At 46.0% G+C, this 22,217-nt stretch overlaps 2 protein-coding genes across 2 annotated transcripts in view; one reads left to right on the forward strand and one right to left on the reverse strand.

Annotated features, from left to right (window-relative positions):
* The first annotated feature begins 107 nt into the window (after positions 1–107).
* COPA (coatomer protein complex, subunit alpha) lies at positions 108–20,608 on the forward strand. Its single transcript, XM_009576214.1, has 32 exons — positions 108–217; positions 692–765; positions 1,078–1,158; positions 1,461–1,537; positions 2,009–2,118; positions 5,830–5,939; positions 6,538–6,637; positions 7,231–7,366; positions 7,808–7,890; positions 8,459–8,609; positions 9,034–9,100; positions 9,206–9,281; positions 11,347–11,429; positions 12,416–12,555; positions 13,479–13,564; positions 13,990–14,128; positions 14,472–14,634; positions 14,733–14,879; positions 15,197–15,386; positions 15,518–15,613; positions 16,038–16,126; positions 16,372–16,495; positions 16,784–16,873; positions 16,965–17,074; positions 17,273–17,350; positions 17,552–17,620; positions 17,832–17,968; positions 18,557–18,743; positions 18,828–18,938; positions 19,152–19,313; positions 19,409–19,603; positions 19,924–20,608. Exons 1-32 carry the CDS (start codon positions 181–183, stop codon positions 19,981–19,983), a joined length of 3,558 nt encoding a protein of 1,185 aa, XP_009574509.1. The 5' UTR covers positions 108–180; the 3' UTR covers positions 19,984–20,608.
* Positions 20,609–21,262: 654 nt separating this feature from the next.
* The window catches only part of LOC104075644, a 6,475-nt gene continuing 5,520 nt past the window's right edge, over positions 21,263–22,217 (reverse strand). Inside the window, exons 2-3 of the mRNA XM_009576215.1 lie at positions 21,689–21,826; positions 21,263–21,415 (exon numbers count right to left, since the gene is read on the reverse strand). Coding sequence (XP_009574510.1) covers positions 21,263–21,415; positions 21,689–21,826 — 291 coding nt within the window. The remainder of the gene's footprint in view (positions 21,416–21,688; positions 21,827–22,217) is intronic.

Below are 22,217 nucleotides of genomic sequence, written 5' to 3' on the forward strand. Positions count from 1 at the left end.
GGCGGGCGGGCGGCTCCCCCGGGGCTCCTCCGGGCCTCCTCCGGGCCTCTGGGCTCCCAAGTGCGCGGAGGCCTCGCAGTTACGTCTCTCTGTGCCTCGGCAGGGCTCAGCTTTCACCCCAAGCGGCCGTGGATCCTCACCAGCCTGCACAATGGCGTCATCCAGCTGTGGGATTATCGGATGTGCACCCTTATCGACAAATTCGACGAGCACGACGGTCAGTGTGGTGGGAGGAGGTGTTGGGACCTGCTTGTGGAGGAAGACTGGGGTGCGAGAGGAGGAAGGGAGGCTCTGCTGAAGTGTCGCTGAGGCTTCTGCCTGTTTGACTTCAGATTCTCTCTAACTTAACCTGTGTTTCTTTGCGGCCGGTTTGCTGGCTCTGAATGCTGCTTGCACATGCATAAAGTGGGGTAGTAGTTTTGTTCCTGGTATGAAAATGAACCTGTAAATACAGATCTGAAGGGCCTGGGTGTTTTGTGATGGGTTGCTGCAGGCGTCTTGATGGAAAGGAACGGGTTTGGGAATGGGATCTCAGACTGTTACGTGACTTTTTGCTGTGGCTTTGAGGCTCTTAATTTATCAATAGCAGCAGGAGTGAGGAGGAATGCAAATTGTAGTCTTTAAGTGGTACAAGGGACTGCTCCAACTGTCAGCCATCTTGCTGTGTCCAACCTGCTCTTCCTATTTGTAGGACCCGTTCGAGGTATTGATTTCCACAAACAGCAGCCTCTGTTTGTTTCTGGAGGTGATGATTACAAAATAAAGGTAAAATTTTACCCCTTTAGCTCTTGTTCTCTAAAAGGCATTATCCAGGGAAAGGAATGTGCAAAGAAACTGGTTAAAAGATGAGAAAGAATGTGTGTGGGAGGGAAGTAGTGTTTGGGAATTGCAATTTTTCTGTTTGAGGGACATGAGAGGTAACTGCAGCAAGTTGAAGTCTCGTTGTAGCTTGCATTAGAAGCACATTTTAAAACGGAAGAGGGAGGCTTGTAGGTGAACTGAAATGTGAGAATGCACACAAAAAAATCTAGCAGGCGGTGGCATGTACTGTCATTGTTCTGCTTCTGTGTTGTGCAGGTCTGGAACTACAAATTGCGCCGTTGTCTCTTCACTCTGCTCGGGCACTTGGATTATATTCGCACTACCTTCTTCCACCACGTAAGCTCTTCTCGTGCTTACCCCAGTGGTGGGTGCCTGCTCCCTTTGTGTGTGAAAGGGAATCTGTCTTTTGCCTCCCTGGGTGGGAATCTTTGCTAAAGAAATTGTGCTGGACTTGCTGGTATGAGGGTGCTCCAGATATGGTGGCCTTCTGGAGAGGTGTAAGAAGCATAAATTCTGCCTCCAAGATCTTAAATAAGATTTAAAAAAGGTCATTCCTGGGGGTAGTTGGAAAATATCATGTGGGGAGGGGATATCCGGGGTGTGTGTTATTTCATATACAGAATACTTTGTCTTTTTAGGAATATCCCTGGATCTTGAGTGCTTCTGATGACCAGACCATTCGGGTTTGGAACTGGCAGTCCAGAACTTGTGTTTGGTAAAATCAATGGTTGCTTTAAAAAATAACTGCACGGTTTGGGGGCGAGCTGTCTTCATCTCTTGTTTTCAAGTGGAAGCCGTGCTTAGTTGAAGGAATAGAACTGACAAAGAGAACGGATCAGTTATGAATATTCCCGTCAGTCTTGTCTTGCTCGTTTATTCTGATGCCACTAGACTAGTATTCATAAATTCACATGTTGTTTGGTTGAAAATTTTTTGAGGTTAAAATAATACGTGTCAGTGCTGAAGCCTGTGAAGTTATTGATACCAGAAGGTCGACCCTTGAATGCTCTCTGTAAGAACAGACGTGCTCAGTGTTCAGTCATGCTAACTCTTGAAGAGTAGCATTTAGCAGTCCTGTATTCCTCATCGTCCTTCCCGAGACTGAGCTTATTGCTGTTGGTGCAAACTGGAATGTGTATTAATATATCTTATATTTAAATGGTATTTTCTGTCCTTTTTGTTGTAGTGTGCTGACAGGACACAACCACTATGTGATGTGTGCCCAGTTTCACCCCTCTGAGGACCTGGTAGTGTCAGCCAGCTTGGATCAGACTGTGCGCGTTTGGGATATTTCTGGTGAGCTGCCCAGGTCAAGGGGGTTCCCAGTGGCAAAGCCCACTTCAAAACTGCAATTGCTGAAAGCCAAGTGAGGCAGGAGAGAGGGGTTCGGATCTGAGAGCAGGAAGAGTAGCCTGTTGTCTGCAGGAGCCTCAGAAAATTCCCTATTGACGGGAACCTATTCCTCTCAGTTTCCATGAAGCTGTAGGATGTTGGCTGGAAGGGACCTCTGGGTGTCATCTAGTCCACCCTTTTGCTTGAAGCAAGTCTTCTGCGACAGTAGATGAGGTGAGCTGTAGCTTTGTGCAGCCAAAAAAACCCTCTAAAGACAGAGATTCTGCAACCTAATCTCCCGGTCTGATTTTATAGCCAATATAGGCAACGAGTATTGCTGCCAGAAGGGATATAGCGTTGTCAACTGATCAGCTTTGCAGATGTGCCAAACTTGTAGGAGGATTTTAGAAATTTCTGGATCACCTTTATCCCCTTGAAAAACTCTTGGAGGCAGCAGTAAGTCATTCGCTCTGGGAGAAAGATAAAAAGGCCTCTGGATTGCAAAAAGGGTAGGGTTTTGGATTTTTTGGTGTTGTTTTTGGTAGCCTAGTTGTGGGCGGTGGGTGGTGACAGAAAGATAATATTATTAGGAATTCTTTCAGCTTTTTCAGTCTGCTTGTCCATTTTGTAAAGTGAAGTGTGGCCTAAAGATCAGAGCAGGAGTTGCTAGTCAAAACTCCCAAGTACTTTGCTGATATCTTAGCTATTTCTTAGTTATACCTAGGCCACAAGGTGACTTAATGGAATGAAATATGATCCCTAAATGAAAAGCTAGAAATAAAGAAAATATTAGATGGAGATAAGGGACTGGTGGGAGGCAGGCGGGGGCAGTTTTGGTGGTGTTACAACTTAAACTGTTCAAGAGACAGACTTCATCTGACCTGCCGCTCTCGCCATTGCAGTTTTGGTTGGGCACGCTGCGTTATTTGTAGTACACGCTCAGACATGGCCAGCTGTGTCAACAGTAGGGGCTGGGGACAGGATATCCTGGTTATTTAAAACCTGTCCCCCTCTCTGTACTGCCAGCATGGGGAGTTTAACAGCTATTCTGCCAGTAAGCTTTGCTGCTGCATTCTCCCACAAACACTCTCTCTCAGCAGAGTTCCAGCTGCCAAATTGGTTTGGAGATGGTACAGACCTTTTTTTCTCAGCTGATATGTGATGAGGGATTTTAGAGACATGCTGAATTATTGACTCAGCTGTCGCTCCAGTCAGACACGACACTGCGAGAATACTAGAGTGTGGAAAAACCTACAGAGAGATGAGAAATGGGTTCAAAATACAATTCCACTCCCCAATTTTTCCCCAAAATGACTTATGTCCTTAGCAGGATTCTGTTCTGGCTCTAGCAGTCTCCTGGGAAGCGTTATTTCCCCATTTTGTCTGATGTCTATTGTGCGTATAATCCCAGTCATAGAGAGCATCATTTGGTGTTGAGCTTTAGCTCCATTTCTCAGTGCTGCTGTTAACTTGCAGCTTCTGCTGACATCAGTGGGAATTTTTTTCAGCAGGTTTTGGGATTATGAGCACTGGTTCTTTGATGCCCTCAGTTAAATGAGTTTAAAGGTCACATTCCAAAATCCTCCTCCCAAAACTGTTGGCAGCCTCAGCAGAGAGTGTGAGGGATGAGGAGCGTGACCTGAACTGGGTACCGGAATGTGAAGATGTCCCTGTTGTTTTGAATTCATATGGAGTTAGTGCTCCTTGGTTTGAAACCTTCTGGTAAAGGATCTTCAATGTAAAACAAGTATCCTGAAGGTTAAAGGGTCTGTTTCCTGCTAATCACCTGAGAGAGATTGTGTGAATGCAGTCAGAATAAGCTTGTTTATATGTATTAAAATGCATGAACATTCGTTTTGTATTATTCACCTGTGCTGTGGAATGAAGTCTTGCTCGTGATGCTGATATTAACCTGCAGAAACTACAAAATAATCTTCTGTTTTTCTCTGTCTCTTTATAAGTATTAACCTCCGAGGAGGGGGTTAGTGGTCTTACCCTGATCAGAGTGCTTTTGTGTGTGCTCTAGCATCACACACCAACTCCTCTTTAACCTTACTCATGGTTGGCAAATGTCGATGTCTGATGCTTGGCAGGAAACGTCCTTATTCTGTCAGGGCTCCGTGTAGTCCGTCTGGATGACCAGCTTAAGTGAGGATCACCTGAGGGTTTGGGCTGTACCCGAGAGCCCTCTTTAGTTTCCATTGAAGAAGAGAATAAAGCAAAAGAATTTGCAAAGGACCGTCTGACTTCTTCCTTCTCTCCTAACTTGCAACTTGTCATTCACAGTTAGCATGTTGCCCCTTTACTCTGGTTATTTTAATACCTTTTCTCCTGAGTGCTCGTGTGCATGTTGAGCTGAGTCTCCTTTTCAGTTTTTTTTTTTAACAGCTGTCCTCAGAATGCCTAATATCTGCCTTTCTGCTCCAAGTCCCTTTTCTGTCCCTGCTCCCTCCCCAGAGCAACACAGGAGGCTGGTGCGTTCTGCGAGTGTCCTGCCTTTCCTCTCGATTTGTGCAGTTACGCCAGAAATTTTCCACTTGTGTCCCAGTCCTGTTTCACTGGCTTGGCAAAGGCTCAAGTATTTTCTCTTCCAAAAGTCTTGTGTTTCTTCACTCATCTTTCTTGGATTATGTATGTTTTATTCCTCCTTTCTGGGGTACTTTGTGTCAGCTTTGTAGAAGTATCTACTCAGCCATTCAAGTCCTTTGGCGTTACCCGTGCCATCTGTATGTGCACCTCACTCAGTGCGCTGAGCATTTGTGCTTTGCTGTGAGACGCTGCTTAACATCTTGGTTTCATTAGACTAACTTTGCCAGAGAGGTTGTTGAGATGTTGAGCTGTTAATCCATGAAGAGTTTGGGAATCAGGATTGCAACAAGAAAATAATAATTTTTGTCTTCAGTATTGTTTGTTTTCTCCTTATGCTTCCCTCTCTGTTGGCATCCATACCAGTGCAATTCAGCTTTTATCCTAGACACTTTTTTCTTATCCTTGATAAATTTCATGATAGCATCCTTGGGCCAAATACTTTTAAACGGAAAAGCATAGTTTCTAAGTTTTGTTTTTGTGTCGTGTGTACAATCTTTTCCTTGTGCATTGTTGGAGGAGAGGCTTTTTTCGATTCTCACTTTCCCTATTTTCTCCCTTCCCTCACTTTTCCTTCCATTGGGTTTTGATGAAGGATAGGAGATACAGGTCTGTTTTAACTTGGATGACTTAGTTTTCTTCAGAAGCTTTATTTCGTATAGCTTTAGCTCCTGAAAATATTTTGTGTCCAGGCAGATTGCCCAAATCCATAACCAAGAGGTCATCAAAGTGGCATGGGTGAAAGTCCCCTGAAAGGTGCAAGCTCAGATTATTAAAGGGGTGAGAGGGGGAGAAATCGGAGTGTGTCAGTCCTTCTTTGCGGAGGTGCCACTGTCTGCGTCCCAGTGAGCCGAGTGAGATTTGCTGCATTGCAGACTTTCCTTTTGGTGTGTCTAATCTGAGCTTGTGCTTTTGGAGGAAGTGGAAGGGAGTTCCTCTTCTACTCTTTCAAGCCCCCAGTTTCCACCCGAAGATGTATGTAAGCAGCACAGGAGAGCGCTCAACTTGTTGTTAAATTAGAAGCATTGTCTTGATAATGTAATTTTTGCTTCCTCCACCCCTGCTTCTCCTTCCTCTTTGTTCCACAAGGCCTAAGGAAGAAGAACCTGTCCCCTGGAGCTGTGGAATCGGATGTCAGGGGAATAACGGGGGTGGATTTGTTTGGGACAACAGATGCGGTTGTGAAGCACGTTCTTGAGGTACAGTGTTGATATGCGTGTGCAGTACAGCCTTTTCAGATTTATGTAATGAAATCCCTGTGACACAAATGATTCTCTAAAAGCTCAGAAAAATAGCAGAGGAAAAAAAGAGTTAAAACACCTGAATCAGCTCTATAGAGTTATATGCTCTTGTAGATTATGGCATTACTTTTTCTAAGTTTAAAATCCGAAATCTGGAGATGTTTGCACTGTATCCAAACAGATAGAGTTTTCTCTGTACAGCCTACAGCTCAGTTAAATAGCAGATGTTATTACCTTGTGTTACTGGAAGCAACAGAGAAGATTATGGTAGAGACAGCCTTCTGTAACGGCTTGTTAAAGCTAGGAAGTGCTGCTGCTCTGCTGCCAAGCTTCAGCTTTGCTCTGTTGGTGAAGAACGGTGTCCGCAAAGCTTATTATTGCGGGCATCTATAATCTTACTATCTGTAAGCATTCGGTATGAGCAGTATGGTGTATAAAAATAGTGAAAGCTGTGTCTTGGCAAGTCTGTCTGCAGTCTTTGTTGCTTTGTCCTTCCTTTGCTCATTCCATTCAGTCACCAAATTACTTCAAGTGACTGTTTTCTTTTTGCCTGTAGGGCCATGATCGTGGGGTGAACTGGGCTGCCTTCCACCCCACAATGCCACTTATTGTGTCGGGAGCTGATGATCGGCAAGTGAAGATCTGGCGGATGAATGGTAAGAGGATTCTCCAGCGGGAGCCCACAGGGGGAAGGGGGTTAAGAGTTGAAATTTATGTTTGAACATCTGTAGGCTGAACCTGGAGGGAATTTACACTTTGCAAACATGGCTGTGTGATAGAATGGTAAATAATCCCAAGCAGCATTGGCTTTTGCCGTTTGAGGAGAGCTCAGTTCTCTGGCAAACACTTCTAGCTTCTTTTGATTTGCACGCACTGCTGAGTAGAAGCTTGTAAGAGCAGGAGAGCTTGACTCTGAAGTTTTTTTGAATATGCACCAATGCAATAAAGAAAGGGAGATGATGCAAGAGCCAGAAGCCCTCCATCAGGAATGGTTGTGCTTTTGTCAGCTCTGTCCAGCTAAACTATGTACAACTGTTAGCACTTCTTTAGTAATCTGGTTGAGCTGTATCTCTTAGGTGAGCTGTGCTAGTGGTTAGAGAGAGATCATAAATGTAAATTGCAGAGAATGGTATAGTAACTAGTGGCCGATGCAGTTCGCTTTATTGTAAAGTGCTTGCTGTGCTTCTGCTATGGCAGAGCTTAACCTGTTTAAGCATTGTTTTCCTCATTCTTTTCCACTTCTGGTTAGAATCGAAGGCCTGGGAGGTTGACACTTGCCGGGGGCATTACAACAACGTCTCGTGCGCTGTCTTTCACCCGCGGCAGGAACTAATCCTTAGCAATTCAGAAGACAAGAGCATCCGTGTCTGGGATATGTCTAAACGGTTAGTGCTTGTCAAGCATCTGACTCAATCTTATTATGAAAGTTTTTACACGTATGAAAGACCTACAGTTATTCGTAGAGAAACTGAACAGTAGCAGTTCTTAAAACGTCAGTGCTAGTCTTTGATAATTCATGAGTGAGAAGTCATGTTTTTCACATTTTCTGTCCCTTTGAGACACATGTTAAGAACAAGGCTTGTAATTGTCTGAAAGCAAGTGGAGGAGGACTGACTTGTTTAGTGATAATGCTACTGAAAATATGTTAAATGAGAATATATTATTTGACAGAAGGCTTTGAATACAGTGTTTTGAACTCTCAGTGGACTCCTTGTGCTGAATGCTAGAGGTGGTCGGTATGGCAATGATCTTCATTTTGGGAACTGAAGTTTACACCAAGGTTTCCATGTTGTTTATATTCCTTATTCCTTCTGTTGCATATTTAGCACGGGTGTCCAGACCTTTCGTCGTGATCATGATCGCTTTTGGGTATTGGCTGCTCATCCCAACCTCAACCTCTTTGCTGCAGGTAAAAAAAGCTCTTGTTCACTGTCTGACAGGTTGCTATGACGAGAAAATGGATTCCATAAAGGAAATCCATATAGGATTTGCTTTTCTTTAGCGCACTTTGCAGAACACACTGACTTGCAGATGCTTTTATTAAATGTATCGTAGGAAAAAGGTCCTTATTTAATGGAACACAATCTCATTGTATCAACTGCAGTTCAAAGCTGGAACAAGATAGCCTCTGCATTAACTAGCTAAATCTCTGAGGCTAAGAAGGAATAGGACAGATCCTAAGGGAACCCACGCTGGACTATTAACAGTTAAAGAAACACGTGACAGCAAGGCAAAGTGTTTCTAGAAGAGTGTCCAATCTTAGATTTATTAGGAAACCTGAAGGGGGGTGGGCCCTTAGGAAAGAAGTGGAATCACTTAATTCAGTCAGGCTAAGGAGCAGCAGACATGGCTAGCAGTCGTTGGTTATGATTTTTGTTGGCTCTTTCTTGGTTTGAAGGGCTTGGTAGTGTCATCTTCATAATGAGAAAAAACACAGAATTTAGTTCACGTTTGAATTCTTGCATGCCTTTTCTCAGGCCATGACGGTGGCATGATTGTGTTCAAACTGGAGCGTGAGAGGCCTGCTTATGCTGTGCACGGGAACATGCTGTATTATGTGAAGGACCGTTTCCTCCGCCAGCTTGATTTCAACAGTTCAAAAGACGTTGCTGTCATGCAGCTGCGAAGGTAGGAGATGGGTGCTCATCCCGTTACAAGAGGTGTTGCCAGTATCCTGAATCCCTTGTTAGTTTCTCGCTTACAGATAGGTCCTGTTGTTGTATTCACATACCTCAGTTTCAACTGACTCTTCTGTCAGATGAACTTACAATGCCTACAAGAAGTTTTTTGGGTTAATTTTTATCTGTACGTAGATAGAAATTTTTTTTTAACTAGTTTTAAGTTTCAAACTGAAATGCCAGCTCTTTCATTTATAAAACGCTGATGTTCTCACAGTGTTTTCAAGTGGTTTTAATCCAGGAAATTAATCAAAACTGAGCTCTTCTGGTACTTGCTACATTTCAGAAAATGAAGAGTGTTTATCAGAAGGTGACTGGTAGAAATAATCTTGGTCCACTCTTAGCATTCTTTTTTTTTCATGTCTCTTCTTCAGTGGTTCCAAGTTCCCTGTGTTCAACATGTCGTACAACCCAGCTGAGAACGCTGTCCTTCTCTGCACAGTAAGTCAGTTTTGCTGCATAATGTGGTAAAGAACTTTCCACGAGACTGTGAATGTTGGTTCTGTGAAATCCTATGTCAAAATGGGTTTTTCCCCCTCTCTGCAGAGAGCCAGCAACTTAGAGAACAGTACTTATGACCTATACACCATTCCCAAGGATGCAGACTCCCAGAATCCGGATGGTAGGCATTTCTTATTTCACATTAATCCTTGTGGGTGTTTTACTGCGTAGTTGTCCCCTCCTCCGCTCTCCAACTGTGTATGTGTGTATAAAAAAGCTTCATTTCTCTAAGCCTCTCTTGTTGGACTCTTTCTCTGTGTTTCCCAATGCCCCTGCAGCACACATCATTTGGCAGGCTTCCTGCTCACTATATCACACTACACTGACTTGAAAAATTCATGTTCATCCCAAACTTTTACGGCTACAAATATATATTTTATAATTTTGTTATTAGGAACTTTCCGTTTTCCCTTTCGACGCAGCAGGCAGCCTTCCTGGCTTGTCAACAGAGATGGATTTTAACCAGATATGTTTTGTTCTAAGAGGTTTTATATTCTGAAAAGTGGCTGTAAAAGTGACAGTGCCAGGGTGCCAGTAGTCATTCTTCCTCTCGGCAAATTCCAGATCAGTTTTGTGCAATTTACAAGTCAAAACATGATTTAGGAAAAAAAAAAATAATTCTTTCTCCTAGCTATGAATTCCATTTGGGATCTGAAACTCCAGCTGGTTCCTCCTGCCTCTGTTGTCACGGCAGTAAAGATTTTGAAACGAGTGGGAGTGATGAATGAGCTAGACTGGAATCCAGCTCACTTGTTCATAGATTTATTGATTTCTGCGGGTCTAATGGAGGGAAGATTTCTTTGCTGAGTACAGTCAGCAGGTGTATTTGGAGAGAGAAAAAGAAAGGGAGCTTTTTAGTAACTTTATATAGATTAAATGTTACTGAATATATTTCAAATATTTAGTTTGATTGAGAAGTTCAAAGCTGACTTGTCTGGGGACGCCCAGCTTGTGACCCTTTAAATGAGGAAAGGGGTTATTCTTCTTCTAGAGGAGGAAATGTCTAGGCCTCATAAAAACCATGCACTTTTAATGCATTTTCAAGAACAGCATAAAATGCTACTGGTTGATAGGTATCTTCTCCAACAAGCTGCTATATAGGCAACCTGTAGTCCCAGGACTATAATGTAGGTATTTAACACGTGCCTTGGAGTTGTCATCCTCATGTCCTTCAGCTTATTTACCTGACCTACCAGGGAAGCTAAGCTTTCTTATCACTCTTTAACAGTCTTCTGGGTAATAGATTTCAATCATTTTCTGCCTGATCTACAGTCAGTGTTAAAGACTTAAAGCCAGTAAAAATGCTGAGTTGTGGAGATTCAGAAAAACAGGCAAAGTTGCCATCAGAAAATCCCAAACGGAGCTGGGAATTGAATTCAGACAAGTCTTTCTTGTGTTGGGTAGTAAATGAGGGCTGAGAGGCGAGGCAGTCAGGTTTAAATCATCATTTGTTAGGATGTAGATCTGCCACAAACAGCACTATACTTGGTGAAATAGCACTTGGTCTAGTGCGTGAGTCTCCAGAAATGCTCGTGTTGAGCAGCAGGACTGGTGAGAAAAGGGGCTGAGAACTAAAGCAAATTTTGTTTTACCAAAACAGCAGCAGCTCTCTCGCTCCACTTCTCTGTTCCCTTCCGCTGCTGCAAAAAGCCTTCTCCACATCTGAAGCGCATCCTGCAGTACTGTTCTTTCTGTGCTGTCTGACACGCAGAGTGCTGTGTTTGCATTAGCATTTTAAAACTGGGAGAACAGCTGCGTGCTGGGGAGAGCGCAGCCTTTCTTCTCCAGCTCGTTATATCAGTTTGCAGGGGGGAGAAAGAGGGGGGGCTTACGTTGAAGCCGGGACCCTTGCTGCTCAGTTCGTTTGGCCAGCAAGGCTCTGCTCGTTAGCTTGACAGACGGTGCTGTCGCCCAGGATGGCCTGCTTCAGCGCCAAGCAGTGGCGTTGGCGGTACAGACAGCCACTTGTCTTGTGCCTTGGCTGGAGAGAAGGGCTGGCGCTGGCCACACTGAGATCTGAAAGGACATCGGGGGCGGAAATGAGTCTTGTGAATAGCCTCAGGTTAAACATGAATTAGTAGGAAGCAGCTACAACAGCCAAGATGGAATCAAACAAGACTGACTAATGTGTTGCCGTAAGAGCCTGCCAGAGGTTTTATTCACTGCCTGCGTTTTGCTTTCCCTAGCCCCTGAAGGGAAACGTTCCTCCGGGCTAACAGCTGTGTGGGTAGCTCGTAACCGCTTTGCAGTCCTGGATCGCATGCATTCGGTAAGGGGACAAGCTTAATAGGGTCGTCTTTTTAACGGGGTATGTTGTCATTTGGAAGCATGCAGATGGAAAGCGGAGAGATTGGGTTAACAGAATTATTGGAGGTCCAAGTAGACTGGCAAAGCATTGTCAGTAGAGAGTGGGCTGCAGACATACATGAAGAAATATAATATGGTGAAAATGTAATGAGTTGAAATATTATTTAACTTCTTTGACAGTAAATCTTAGCTCAGTTGCTGGAAGCCTGCTACAGCAGGTGAGTTCAGGAATGAAAGCTGACCAGAACAGGACTGTGAAGCCGCCCGGGTCACTTTCATAGCATGAAAGTAATGGGCAAATGGTGAAAATACAGGTTAGATTTTTAATAAAGCTCTTTGTTCTCACTTGCGGAGTGCGGTAGGAGAAAGAAGGGGGAAAGACAGTCATGGAAAGTTTTCCCTGCTTGAATTTACTTGATGTGAAGGGGAAGAAAAGTCTTGCCCTTCGCCCCATGCAGGAAATTGTATTTTTCCTTTTTTTTCCCCTTTTAATTCAGGGTGTTTTTTGGCTTAGTAAATTCAAGTTTATTTCATGCCTATTCTCTTACTCCTCCCTACCTTCCCCTTCTCCACTTGCCATTCTCCCCTCTCAACTTCCTCATTTCCTTTTTCTACCTACACTGTGTTCTCTCTCACTTTTCCTTAATACTTACTTTGTTCATATAATCATTGTAGAGAGGGCTTGCAAACTGTATCAGCCAACTAGTAATGACAGCAAGGGGGGTGAAAAGAAAGGATACACTGTGTTTGCACCCTGGCAAACTTGTGGTTGGGTTTTCTAGCAGGATAAAGTCTGATCCTGCTTCGAGAAAGGCTGCAGCTCTTACTTTGGCCTCTTGTCACTGAGGTTCAGCTATACCAAAATTCTGAATTAAAATAATCCTAGATTTCTTTGTAGAATCTACCTAACTGTCCTGTGCTGTTACATTTCCTCTCATCAAATGGCAGATCCTAATCAAAAACCTGAAGAATGAGATCACGAAGAAGGTGCAGGTGCCGAACTGTGATGAGATTTTCTATGCTGGCACAGGGAACCTCTTACTGAGAGATGCAGACTCCATCACCCTCTTTGACGTGCAGCAGAAGCGGTAAGATCCAGTCTGCCGGGAGAAGTTTTAATATTGTAATCCTGCTGGTGTATGCCCTCTGGGGACAAGTAATAGCTATTAATGCACTCCAGAATTTAGCATCAGCTGCAGGCTGCTTCAGACTGATCCAAACCACGGCTAACAACTGTTAGGAAGAGCAGAGTGTAAACATAGCCAAGGTGCAATTTATGCTGCAGGCATCGTGCCATTGATCACAGGGAGATGTGTGCCATACCCTTGTAAATCCTGTGACTGCAGAATTGGGTGCTGTAAAAGTGGAGAGAAATCAAAAAACCCAAACTCAATCAAGCTAAGCTTGCCTGATGTCTTGTCCCTTAAGTTTTATATCTGCTCAAAATGCTCTTTTGGCAGCATGTTTGTGCTGGTATACGTGTTGCTAGCCACAAAGAAATAGGCAAGGAGTTGGTGCCTTTGGCCATCTTTGTAGGCTTGAGCAAGGTTCTGGATTATCTGCGGATAGATACGGTGTATGTTGATTGCTTATGTCCCATAACTTGCCTCATTTCCTTATTTGTATGCCTTTGTCTTTCTAGTATTGTTGGGAAAGTTAGAAGTAAATTAAACAATGCAAATGCTGTTTGGAAGTACCTTATTTCCCTTGTTCTGTTAAATCTATCCCTAAAAACCCCTCAGAAATCTAGTTTTTGAAGTCAATTGTCACTCAAATATATTTGTTACTGCACAGATATGGAGAGAGGTTTGTTTTGCTGTACTGGACTGCAGAGACGCTCAGTTCTGCCTCATGATTTTATAGCTCCAGAATGGCAAAAAGGGGCTTCAGAGCATCTGCAAATTGGGTTCAGGCTATTGGGCACTGGTAGTTATCATACAGAGCTTGATCATAGAGCTTGCTGTGGAGGGGTATTGTTCAACTCTCTGATGTCAGTGCTGTCCTTTCGCAGAACTCTGGCCTCAGTGAAGATCTCCAAGGTGAAATACGTCATCTGGTCGGCTGACATGTCCCATGTAGCTCTGCTGGCTAAGCATGGTAAGCGGCGGGGGGACGCGGTCTTTCACCTGCATCCTAGTGCACGCTAGCTCCTTCCTTGGTTGGGAGCAGAGTCCCTGCTAGCGTGGCCTGCTAGAGAAACCATTCAGTGCCATGGCTAGCAGTGAAGGCGCAGCTGAAGACATTCACAGTGTGGGCCCTGCCACTTTATCTCTTCATCAAAACCTTTCTGTAAGCTTGTAAAACAGAGGGCTTCTTGTGCTCCTCAAAATGATCTAGCTAATCTCTCATAAAACAAAGGCAGATGGTGACTATTTAGTTGTGGTTGCCATCATCTCCTTAGTGTCGGACACTGAATATAGTTCCTGTTGCTGGGACTATGGAAGAGAGAAGCCATAATTCAGAGGCAGATGTTTAACAGTAGAGGGTTCCCTAGTCTTACTTCTTTTGGCTTTCCTCTCCAGCCATCATGATCTGCAACAGAAAGCTAGAGTCACTGTGTAACATCCATGAAAACATCCGTGTCAAGAGCGGTGCCTGGGATGAAAGTGGTGTTTTCATCTATACCACCAGCAATCACATCAAATATGCTGTCACCACAGGGTGAGTCTGGGAGTTGTGCACTGAGTCCTTGAACTGGCAGGCCCTGTGCAGACTACCATGGGGTTTTTTTGGCAGACACCAAAGCTGGTGCTTGTGAAACGGCGCTTTTATTACAGCATGGACATACCCAAAGACAGCTAGAGCTAAATACTCATGTTTCGTTGCTTACCCTGTGCACTAGTATTTTATCGCTGGGCTGGGTATTTTATCTGACTGGGGCTTGCTTTTTAATGCAGGCTAAAATAACATACAGGGTGTTGAGCCTCCTTTGAGGCGGGGAATGTAGTCATACAGATGTGTTGTGTTAGCATGCACGTCACGTGTGTGCTGTGTGTTGGCATAGGGATCATGGAATTATCCGCACCCTGGACCTGCCTATCTACGTTACCCGCGTGAAGGGGAACAACGTGTACTGTCTGGACAGAGAGTGCCGCCCCAGGGTCCTCACCATTGATCCCACAGAATTCAAATTCAAGCTGGCATTGATCAACAGAAAGTATGATGAGGTGAGGAGACATGAGAAACCCTGCACTCTTCCTTGATCTATGCCTGAGGGTAATGGGAAGTTGTTGACAGCTTCAGTGCCCGGGCCTTTTCTTTGCAGGTGCTGCACATGGTGAGGAATGCTAAGCTTGTGGGCCAGTCCATCATTGCCTACCTGCAGAAAAAGGGCTACCCAGAAGTGGCCCTGCACTTTGTTAAGGATGAGAAGACCCGTTTCAGCCTAGCACTGGAGTGTGGCAACATTGAGGTGAGGTGGCAGGTGGTGCTCTGAGAAAAGCATGTCCTTTGGGGCATCGCTTGCAAACCTTTCTTTTTGCTGTAAGGAGGAGGAATATTGCGAAGAAGTAATATTAGTTGAGTATTGGGAAGAAGTAATATTAGTTGAGAGTGATAGAGTTGAGAATGATTGCAGCCTTACTAAGGTGCAGGCCTTCAGCTGGGGGCATGATTTAGTGCCGTGATCCTTGTAATCCCGTGCTTTCCATCACGGGCATTATCCACAGAAGCTTGCAGAGAAAACTGCTTTCTGCAAAGCCTTTGTAACCATGTCAATTCTCTTGTTAGATTGCTCTGGAAGCAGCCAAAGCTCTGGATGACAAGAATTGCTGGGAGAAACTGGGAGAAGTGGCGTTGCTGCAGGGAAATCACCAGATTGTGGAGATGTGCTACCAGCGCACCAAGAACTTTGATAGGCTCTCCTTCCTCTATCTCATCACTGGCAATCTGGAGAAGCTTCGGAAGATGATGAAGATAGGTGAGTGCCAGGGTGGTGGCAAAGAAGAATGAGATAAGAGGATCCGAGTGTCATTCCCAGAGAGAATGAGAGCATCACAGTGGAGACCAAGAACAACAAAGCTATCGTGACTTTTTTTTCTTTTGGTTTAGCTGAGATCCGTAAAGATATGAGTGGCCACTACCAGAATGCCTTGTATCTAGGAGACGTGGCAGAGAGAGTGAGGATCCTGAAGAACTGTGGGCAAAGTGAGTAATATCAGACTAACATATATGTCCCTGTGGCCTGGGGAGAAGCTGGAGAGGTTGTTAGGATGAACAGTAATATTTGGAGGCAGATCAGCATAATCTCTTACCTGAGAAACTGAATCAGATGAGCAGAAAGTAACCCAAGAGCTAGAGTATCACCCAGGAGACCTGAATCAACTGTAGAGCATGTTCAAATGGTCAGTCATTGCCTGTACGTTGTAGTCCTGAATCCAGTGACACCCATAAAGGTGTGATTCTACACCTTGGTACGCTGCTAGTCTTTCCTTTGTGACAGTGTGGCCATGCATGCTGGTGTGAGAAGTTTTCTTTCTCCTGACAGTGTGGCTGTGCATGCTGGTGTGAGAAGTTTTCTTTCTCTAGGCAATGAAGCACACGCACTCATGTTAGTTATATCTCATTTCAGAGTCCCTGGCCTACCTCACGGCTGCAACTCATGGTCTGGATGAGGAAGCTGAAAGCCTGAAGGAAACATTTGATCCTGAAAAGGAAACGGTTAGCAAACTAACTAATGCTTCCTACTTCATTGCAAGAGCTCTAGAGTTTGGGAAGAAGACGAAAGTGGGATCTGGTGTTAGTTTGACTGGCTAGGCAGCTCCTTTCTGGGAGGGAGGAACCATCTCCATTCCAGTCACCGCTTATCAGGCTTTAGAATGCCTGTGCCGCCTGGAGGCGGGTAGGTCAAAGAATGGGATTTTCCTCATGTGGCCTTTAACTGTTTTCTGCTCCTCTCTGCTCAGATTCCAGACATTGATCACAATGCAAAGCTGCTGCAGCCTCCTGCTCCTGTCATGCCTCTGGATACCAACTGGCCCTTGCTGACTGTCTCCAAGGGGTTCTTCGAAGGAACAATTGCTAGCAAAGGTATTGCTTTGTACTTGGAAAGTTGCAGTAAGCTGGGATACGCAGAATGGAGATATTTGTCTCTGTGGCTCCTGAACTGTTGCTGTTAACCTCAGATTTGTTGTGTGTTACTAGCAGAAGTTGGAATCCAGCTTGGCATTTACACCATCTTTGGCAAATCTCTCAAATCTTTGTCCTTTTAGCATAAGATGGGACTTGACAATTGGAGGTGCTGGCCTAATGTAATTCTTTGCTTAACACCTGACCCACTCAGAGATGAGTAAATGAAGGATCCTACCCTTTTTGTAGGCAAAGGGGGTGCCTTGGCTGCTGATATTGATATCGACACCGTTGGCACCGAAGGCTGGGGAGAAGATGCAGAGTTGCAGCTGGATGAAGGTGGGTGAATCCAAGAGTTTTTCTTCCAGAAGTGTAAGTGTGTGCCTGTGTAAGAGTTCTGACTATTTCCCCCCTGTCCCCTTCCATGCAGATGGCTTTGTGGATGCTGGAGAGGGCTTTGGAGAGGAAGGTCTAGGTAAAGGACAGGAAGAAGGAGGTGGATGGGAAGTTGAAGAAGATTTGGATCTTCCCCCTGAACTGGTAGGAGGCTTCCGGGAGGCTTCTTAAATAGCCCAGTTGTAGTTACTTGGGAAGGCAATGACAGCTTGTGGTGGTGGTGGTGGGGCAAATATGTTCTAGGCTTCTTCAGAGACTTGATCACCACAGCTGTGGCCAGCTCTGATTTCATCTGGGTACTGGCAACTTCCACACTAATCGCTGCTCTGTGTGTTCCCCCAGGATGTTCCTGCTGGTCCAGCAGGAGCAGCAGAGGATGGATTCTTTGTGCCACCCACCAAGGGCGCCAGCCCAGCTCAGGTAGTGGCACAAGTCTTTGATTGTCTTTCTCATGAACTTTCTACTTCAGCGCTTCTTTTTTCGGGTTCAGTCCTTCTTGTTAACACTCATCTATGTGCACAGCGTAGGAACTTTGTTAAGGGGAGTTAGGGGTGATGAGGTAAGAGAAATGTGTCCATATACACAGTTCCTCTTCTATATGTTTCCCTTCTGTTCTTGTAGGTGTGGTGTAACAATTCTCAGCTTCCTGTTGACCACATTCTGGCAGGCTCCTTTGAGACAGCAATGAGAGTAAGTTTCCCCTGGAGTTTCTAGGGAAAAGATTGTGCCCTCGTCCCCATGTATTTTTGTCTCTGATCCAGTCTTTGTTTTGTGTCCTTTTGTGAATCACTTTGTGCATTGTTTTCTCTGGGTATAAATAAGAGGTGCCTGAGTGATGTCTGTGCGGCCTTTGTACAGCCCTGGACAACTTTTAATCAGCAGATCAATGTGTCTCTTTCAGCTCCTTCATGACCAGGTAGGAGTAACAAACTTTGGACCCTACAAGCAGCTGTTCCTGCAGACCTATGCCCGTGGCCGTACGACCTACCAAGCCCTGCCATGTCTCCCTACCATGTATGGATACCCACATCGCAACTGGTAAGCAATCGGGTTAGCTCCTTTTCTGTGCTCTTTTCCTTGTGCATATACCTCCCAGACTCCTTGACAGTTGTAGCCAGAAATGTCTCCTCCCTCTCTTGTGAAGGGAGGAGCCTTCCTCTTTGCTGGATATAAATAGAGAGCATTGTGTCTTTAGTGGGATTTTTCTGCTGCCTGCTGTTAGATGTAAAGATGTTAAAGAATTGCTTTCATTTTTTTTGGAGACTAAACCCAGGGTGAGGCAGTTGCCGTGCTGTGTTTTCTAGCGCTAATGCTCTGCCTCTGACAAAGCCGGTCTGAGGCATCTAGAGAACCACAGGTGTGTTTTTACAGTGATGCCTGGAAGCCACTGTAGAAAAATGAGCCAGACTTCCCAGCCTGCGCTAATGCAGAGAGAGCTGGGCATTGTGGGTGGCAGAATTATGGAAGCACAGATGTCTTTTGCGCTAAGCTAACGGCAAAGAAAAGCAGCGTGGCCCTAAGTCAAAACATTTCTGACAAGTTGCAGTCGAGCTGAGACTGTGTGTGTTCCTGCTGGCCTCTGCAGTGGTCCCGTTTGTACCCTCAACCCCTCTTTGGTGCCCCCAGGAAAGAAGCTGGCTTGAAGAATGCCCTCCCTGCCGTTGGACTGAAACTCAACGACCTGATCCAGCGCCTGCAGCTGTGCTACCAGCTCACTACGGCTGGCAAGTTTGAGGAGGCCGTGGAGAAGTTCCGCTCCATCTTGCTCAGCGTGCCCTTGCTGGTGGTGGACAACAAGCAGGAGATTGCTGAGGTGAGAGGCAGACCCTTCTGTCTGTTGCCTGCATGCCTGTGGGGCAGGAGGCCGAATGCCTGACTCTGTCTCCCTTTCTGAAAGGCCCAGCAGCTGATAGCCATTTGCCGGGAGTACATTGTAGGACTCTCAATGGAGATTGAGCGGAAGAAGCTGCCCAAAGAGACCCTGGAGCAGCAGAAGCGAATCTGTGAGGTACAGAAACTGTGAATTTCTTCACTATGAGAGGGAAGTAGCCTTTGGGTTTCAAAAGGCATTGGGAATCCTGAATTCTGCCATTTCCTCCTTTAAAGCAGATGTGGCCGTGATTACCTGGGAGGGGTTTCTTGCAGCATTTTCAGGGCATCCAGTTATTCACGTGGTTGGTAGTGATCGTATCCCTACTTTCCCTCCTTCTCCCTAATGCAGATGGCTGCCTATTTCACCCACTCCAACCTGCAGCCTGTCCACATGATCTTGGTGCTGCGTACTGCTCTCAACCTCTTTTTCAAACTCAAAAACTTCAAGACAGCTGCTACTTTTGCTCGTCGGCTGCTGGAGCTGGGTCCAAAGCCTGAGGTGGCCCAGCAGGTATGTCTGTGAGATGCATGGGCAGAAATATCTGCTGTGGCAGATTTGGACTGCTTCCTAGCTGCCCCTCTGGTCAATGTGGTTGCTTTTTGCAGACTCGCAAGATCTTGTCAGCATGTGAGAAGAATCCCACTGACACCTACCAGCTCAACTATGACATGCACAACCCCTTTGACATCTGTGCAGCCTCTTACCGACCCATCTATCGTGGCAAACCCGTGGAGAAGTGTCCACTCAGTGGAGCCTGCTACTGCCCCGAGTTCCATGGGCAGATCTGCCGCGTCACTACAGTAAGGGAGTCTCAACGTCTGTTACCTCTTAGCCCATGGTGTTTCCCTTGAGAATCCCCTTCAGCAGCTTCCCCCATGCTCTCCCTAAACTGACTTGGCGTGGGTTGTGGATCAAGCTGAATGTCGGAAGACTTGGCATGTGAGGCGGAACAGTTTGGGAATTGTGAAATACTATGTAGTTTAAATGCTACCTTCAGGGACTGACATTGCAGTGATCGGCAGCGTGTGTTCTCGAGAACCATCTAGGCTCTGAATGCTGCATACGGGGTTGGGCTATTGAGTTTCTTTTAAGCATTAATCATCTCCCTTTTATTCCTCAGGTGACGGAGATCGGCAAAGATGTCATCGGGCTGCGGATCAGCCCGCTCCAGTTCCGCTAGGGTATGCCTGTCCTGGGGAGGTGTGAGATCGGAGGGAAAGGGTCCCGTTTCACAGCACAGTGTGGAAACTTTCACCTCACCATTCCAGCTTCTAGTCTAGTCTCTTTACCGTAGCCGTGCCTGTGCTGTGTCTTACCTGCTCTTCCCCACCCAGGAATGCTGTAGTGAGACTCTCTGCTGCTTCCAAGTAGGAGCAACTTGCGCTTCTGTTTCCAGATCCAGCTGATCTGAAGTTTCTCTCTACCATTGTCTCAAGGCAAATCTTTTCCAGAGGGTAAAGGGTGGCTCTTGCTGAGCCCTTGTTACCACACAGTGCACTCTGTAGAAACTGCTTGAGGAGGCAGCAGCTGCCCCTTACGTCCTTTAATGTTGAGCTCCTGAAAGAAGAGCTCGAAGACCCTGCTGCAGCCTGGACAGCAGGAAATGCCGAGCCTGGCTCTCATAGGAATGTGGCACTGTCTGGAACCGGGGCCAGCGCAGAGCCTTGCTCAAGGGCAGCTCTGCTCCCCTCGGAAGTGGCAAGAGAGCAGCTCAGCATCCAAGAGCTAGTGTTGACTTTTTGTTTTGTTGTCCTAGCAACGTTTCTCAAAATAATCAGCTTCTCTCATGAATAAAGTAAATTGACCAACTTGATCTTCCTGTTTTGCAGCTGAGTTGGTCTTACTGAGGTAGAAGAGAGATCAGATTTAATTTCCTCTTTTCACCTTCCCCCCACCCCCTCCCTTTTGCACTGTTAAGCTACCAGACTTGGAGGGTTTTGAAGTTTCCAGAAAATGGAGGCTGTAGTCCCTAAAATAATTTATCATGCCAGCAGGGGCTGCTTCTGCTAATTATTAGTGTGTAATTGCTGTTGCCAGTGCTCAAATTATCCTTATTGGTAATGCTCCTGTCTTTGCATTTACCTTGTGTAGTTGTACCCTTTAGTGTTACTGTACCTTTCCCCAGGGTACTTGACAGGCTGGAGAATCTCCAAAGCCAGGCGCATCGTAGTTTCCAGCAGTGACAAGGATGAGAACAAGCATGTTCTCGCATCAGTGGAGAAGCAGAGGGTAGGACCTAGAGATCCTGCTCCCTCTGTGGCTGGGCTACTTTCCTAGTGCTTTCTCCCCACTCATGATGCTGAAATAAAACCATGCCTTACACTGGGATTTAAAACCGTTTATTTTATACATAAAAATGAGGAATGGGGATGTTCCTATCTTAAGGGCATTGCTTCCAGCTTTGCAACGGTCTTGTTCGAGGAATGTTCACAGTGGTGGGGGAGACAGGGCAGCCAGGGCTAAGGGCCAGGGGCTTTAAGGATCAGGGTATCGTGGCAGGCCAGCGCAATGCCCCCGATGAGGTTCAGGAACTCCTGGAAGTCTAGCTGCCCATCACTATTCAAATCGAGTTTCTTCATCATCCTGTCCAAGACACCTGGGTCCTTCTGATTCTGCAAAAGACCAAAGAGATGGGAATCGATGTCGGCCTCGAGGCAAAGGTGTGGAACTGCTGCTGCCGAGTTCATCGCCAGTGGAGAGGGATTGGCAGAGGGAGGCAGAACTCAGTCAGGCCAACTCTTGTCAGGCCATGCTCTGGCTGCTGGTGGGAGCGAGCTCTTCCCATTGCCCACCCCACGGTGCCTGGGGGGGCAGAGGCTTTAGCTGCTGTCCCAGGGGCTGAAGCGCACGCTACGGGAGACTCTTTTGGCCTGGATTTTGCTCACCTTTGTGAAGGCAGCCAGCTCGGTGTTCATGAAGGCGAGGAACTCCCTCTTGGAGAGCATGCAGTTGTCCCCTTCCCTCCCCGCGTACCGCTGGAAGACGGCCAGCAGGGACTCGATGCAGCGTTCGGTCTCCGTGGGCTGCAGGAGCAAGAGCAAGTTCAGGCAAGCGCATTGCAGGGAGCTTGCAGAAAAGCAACCTGACTCTATTTCTGGAGGAAGGCTGGGTGAGGGGGGCCTCCTGCAATTGCTTTCCTCCACAGGAGTCTCCTGTGCCCAACCTGTCCAGCTGCATTTTTCTTTGGTATTAATTTCTCTGATGCCTTGGCACAGCGCTGTGGTGCAGAAAGGACCCAGAGGATTGGGGAGTGGCTCATGGAAAATCCCTTGGGGAGATGTCAGCTCCCATCAGAGGAGTGTCCTGGTCTGGGAAGACCTTGTGCTGCAACCACAGCGACGTGCTAGTTTTTTTCCATGCTCTCCAGCACGGCTGGAGCTGCTTTTCTGGCAAGATAAGCCTGCCCCCCTCTTT

Source organism: Fulmarus glacialis, unplaced genomic scaffold (assembly GCF_000690835.1).
Source record: "Fulmarus glacialis isolate BGI_N327 unplaced genomic scaffold, ASM69083v1 scaffold20274, whole genome shotgun sequence".
In the NCBI taxonomy this organism is placed as follows: domain Eukaryota; kingdom Metazoa; phylum Chordata; class Aves; order Procellariiformes; family Procellariidae; genus Fulmarus; species Fulmarus glacialis.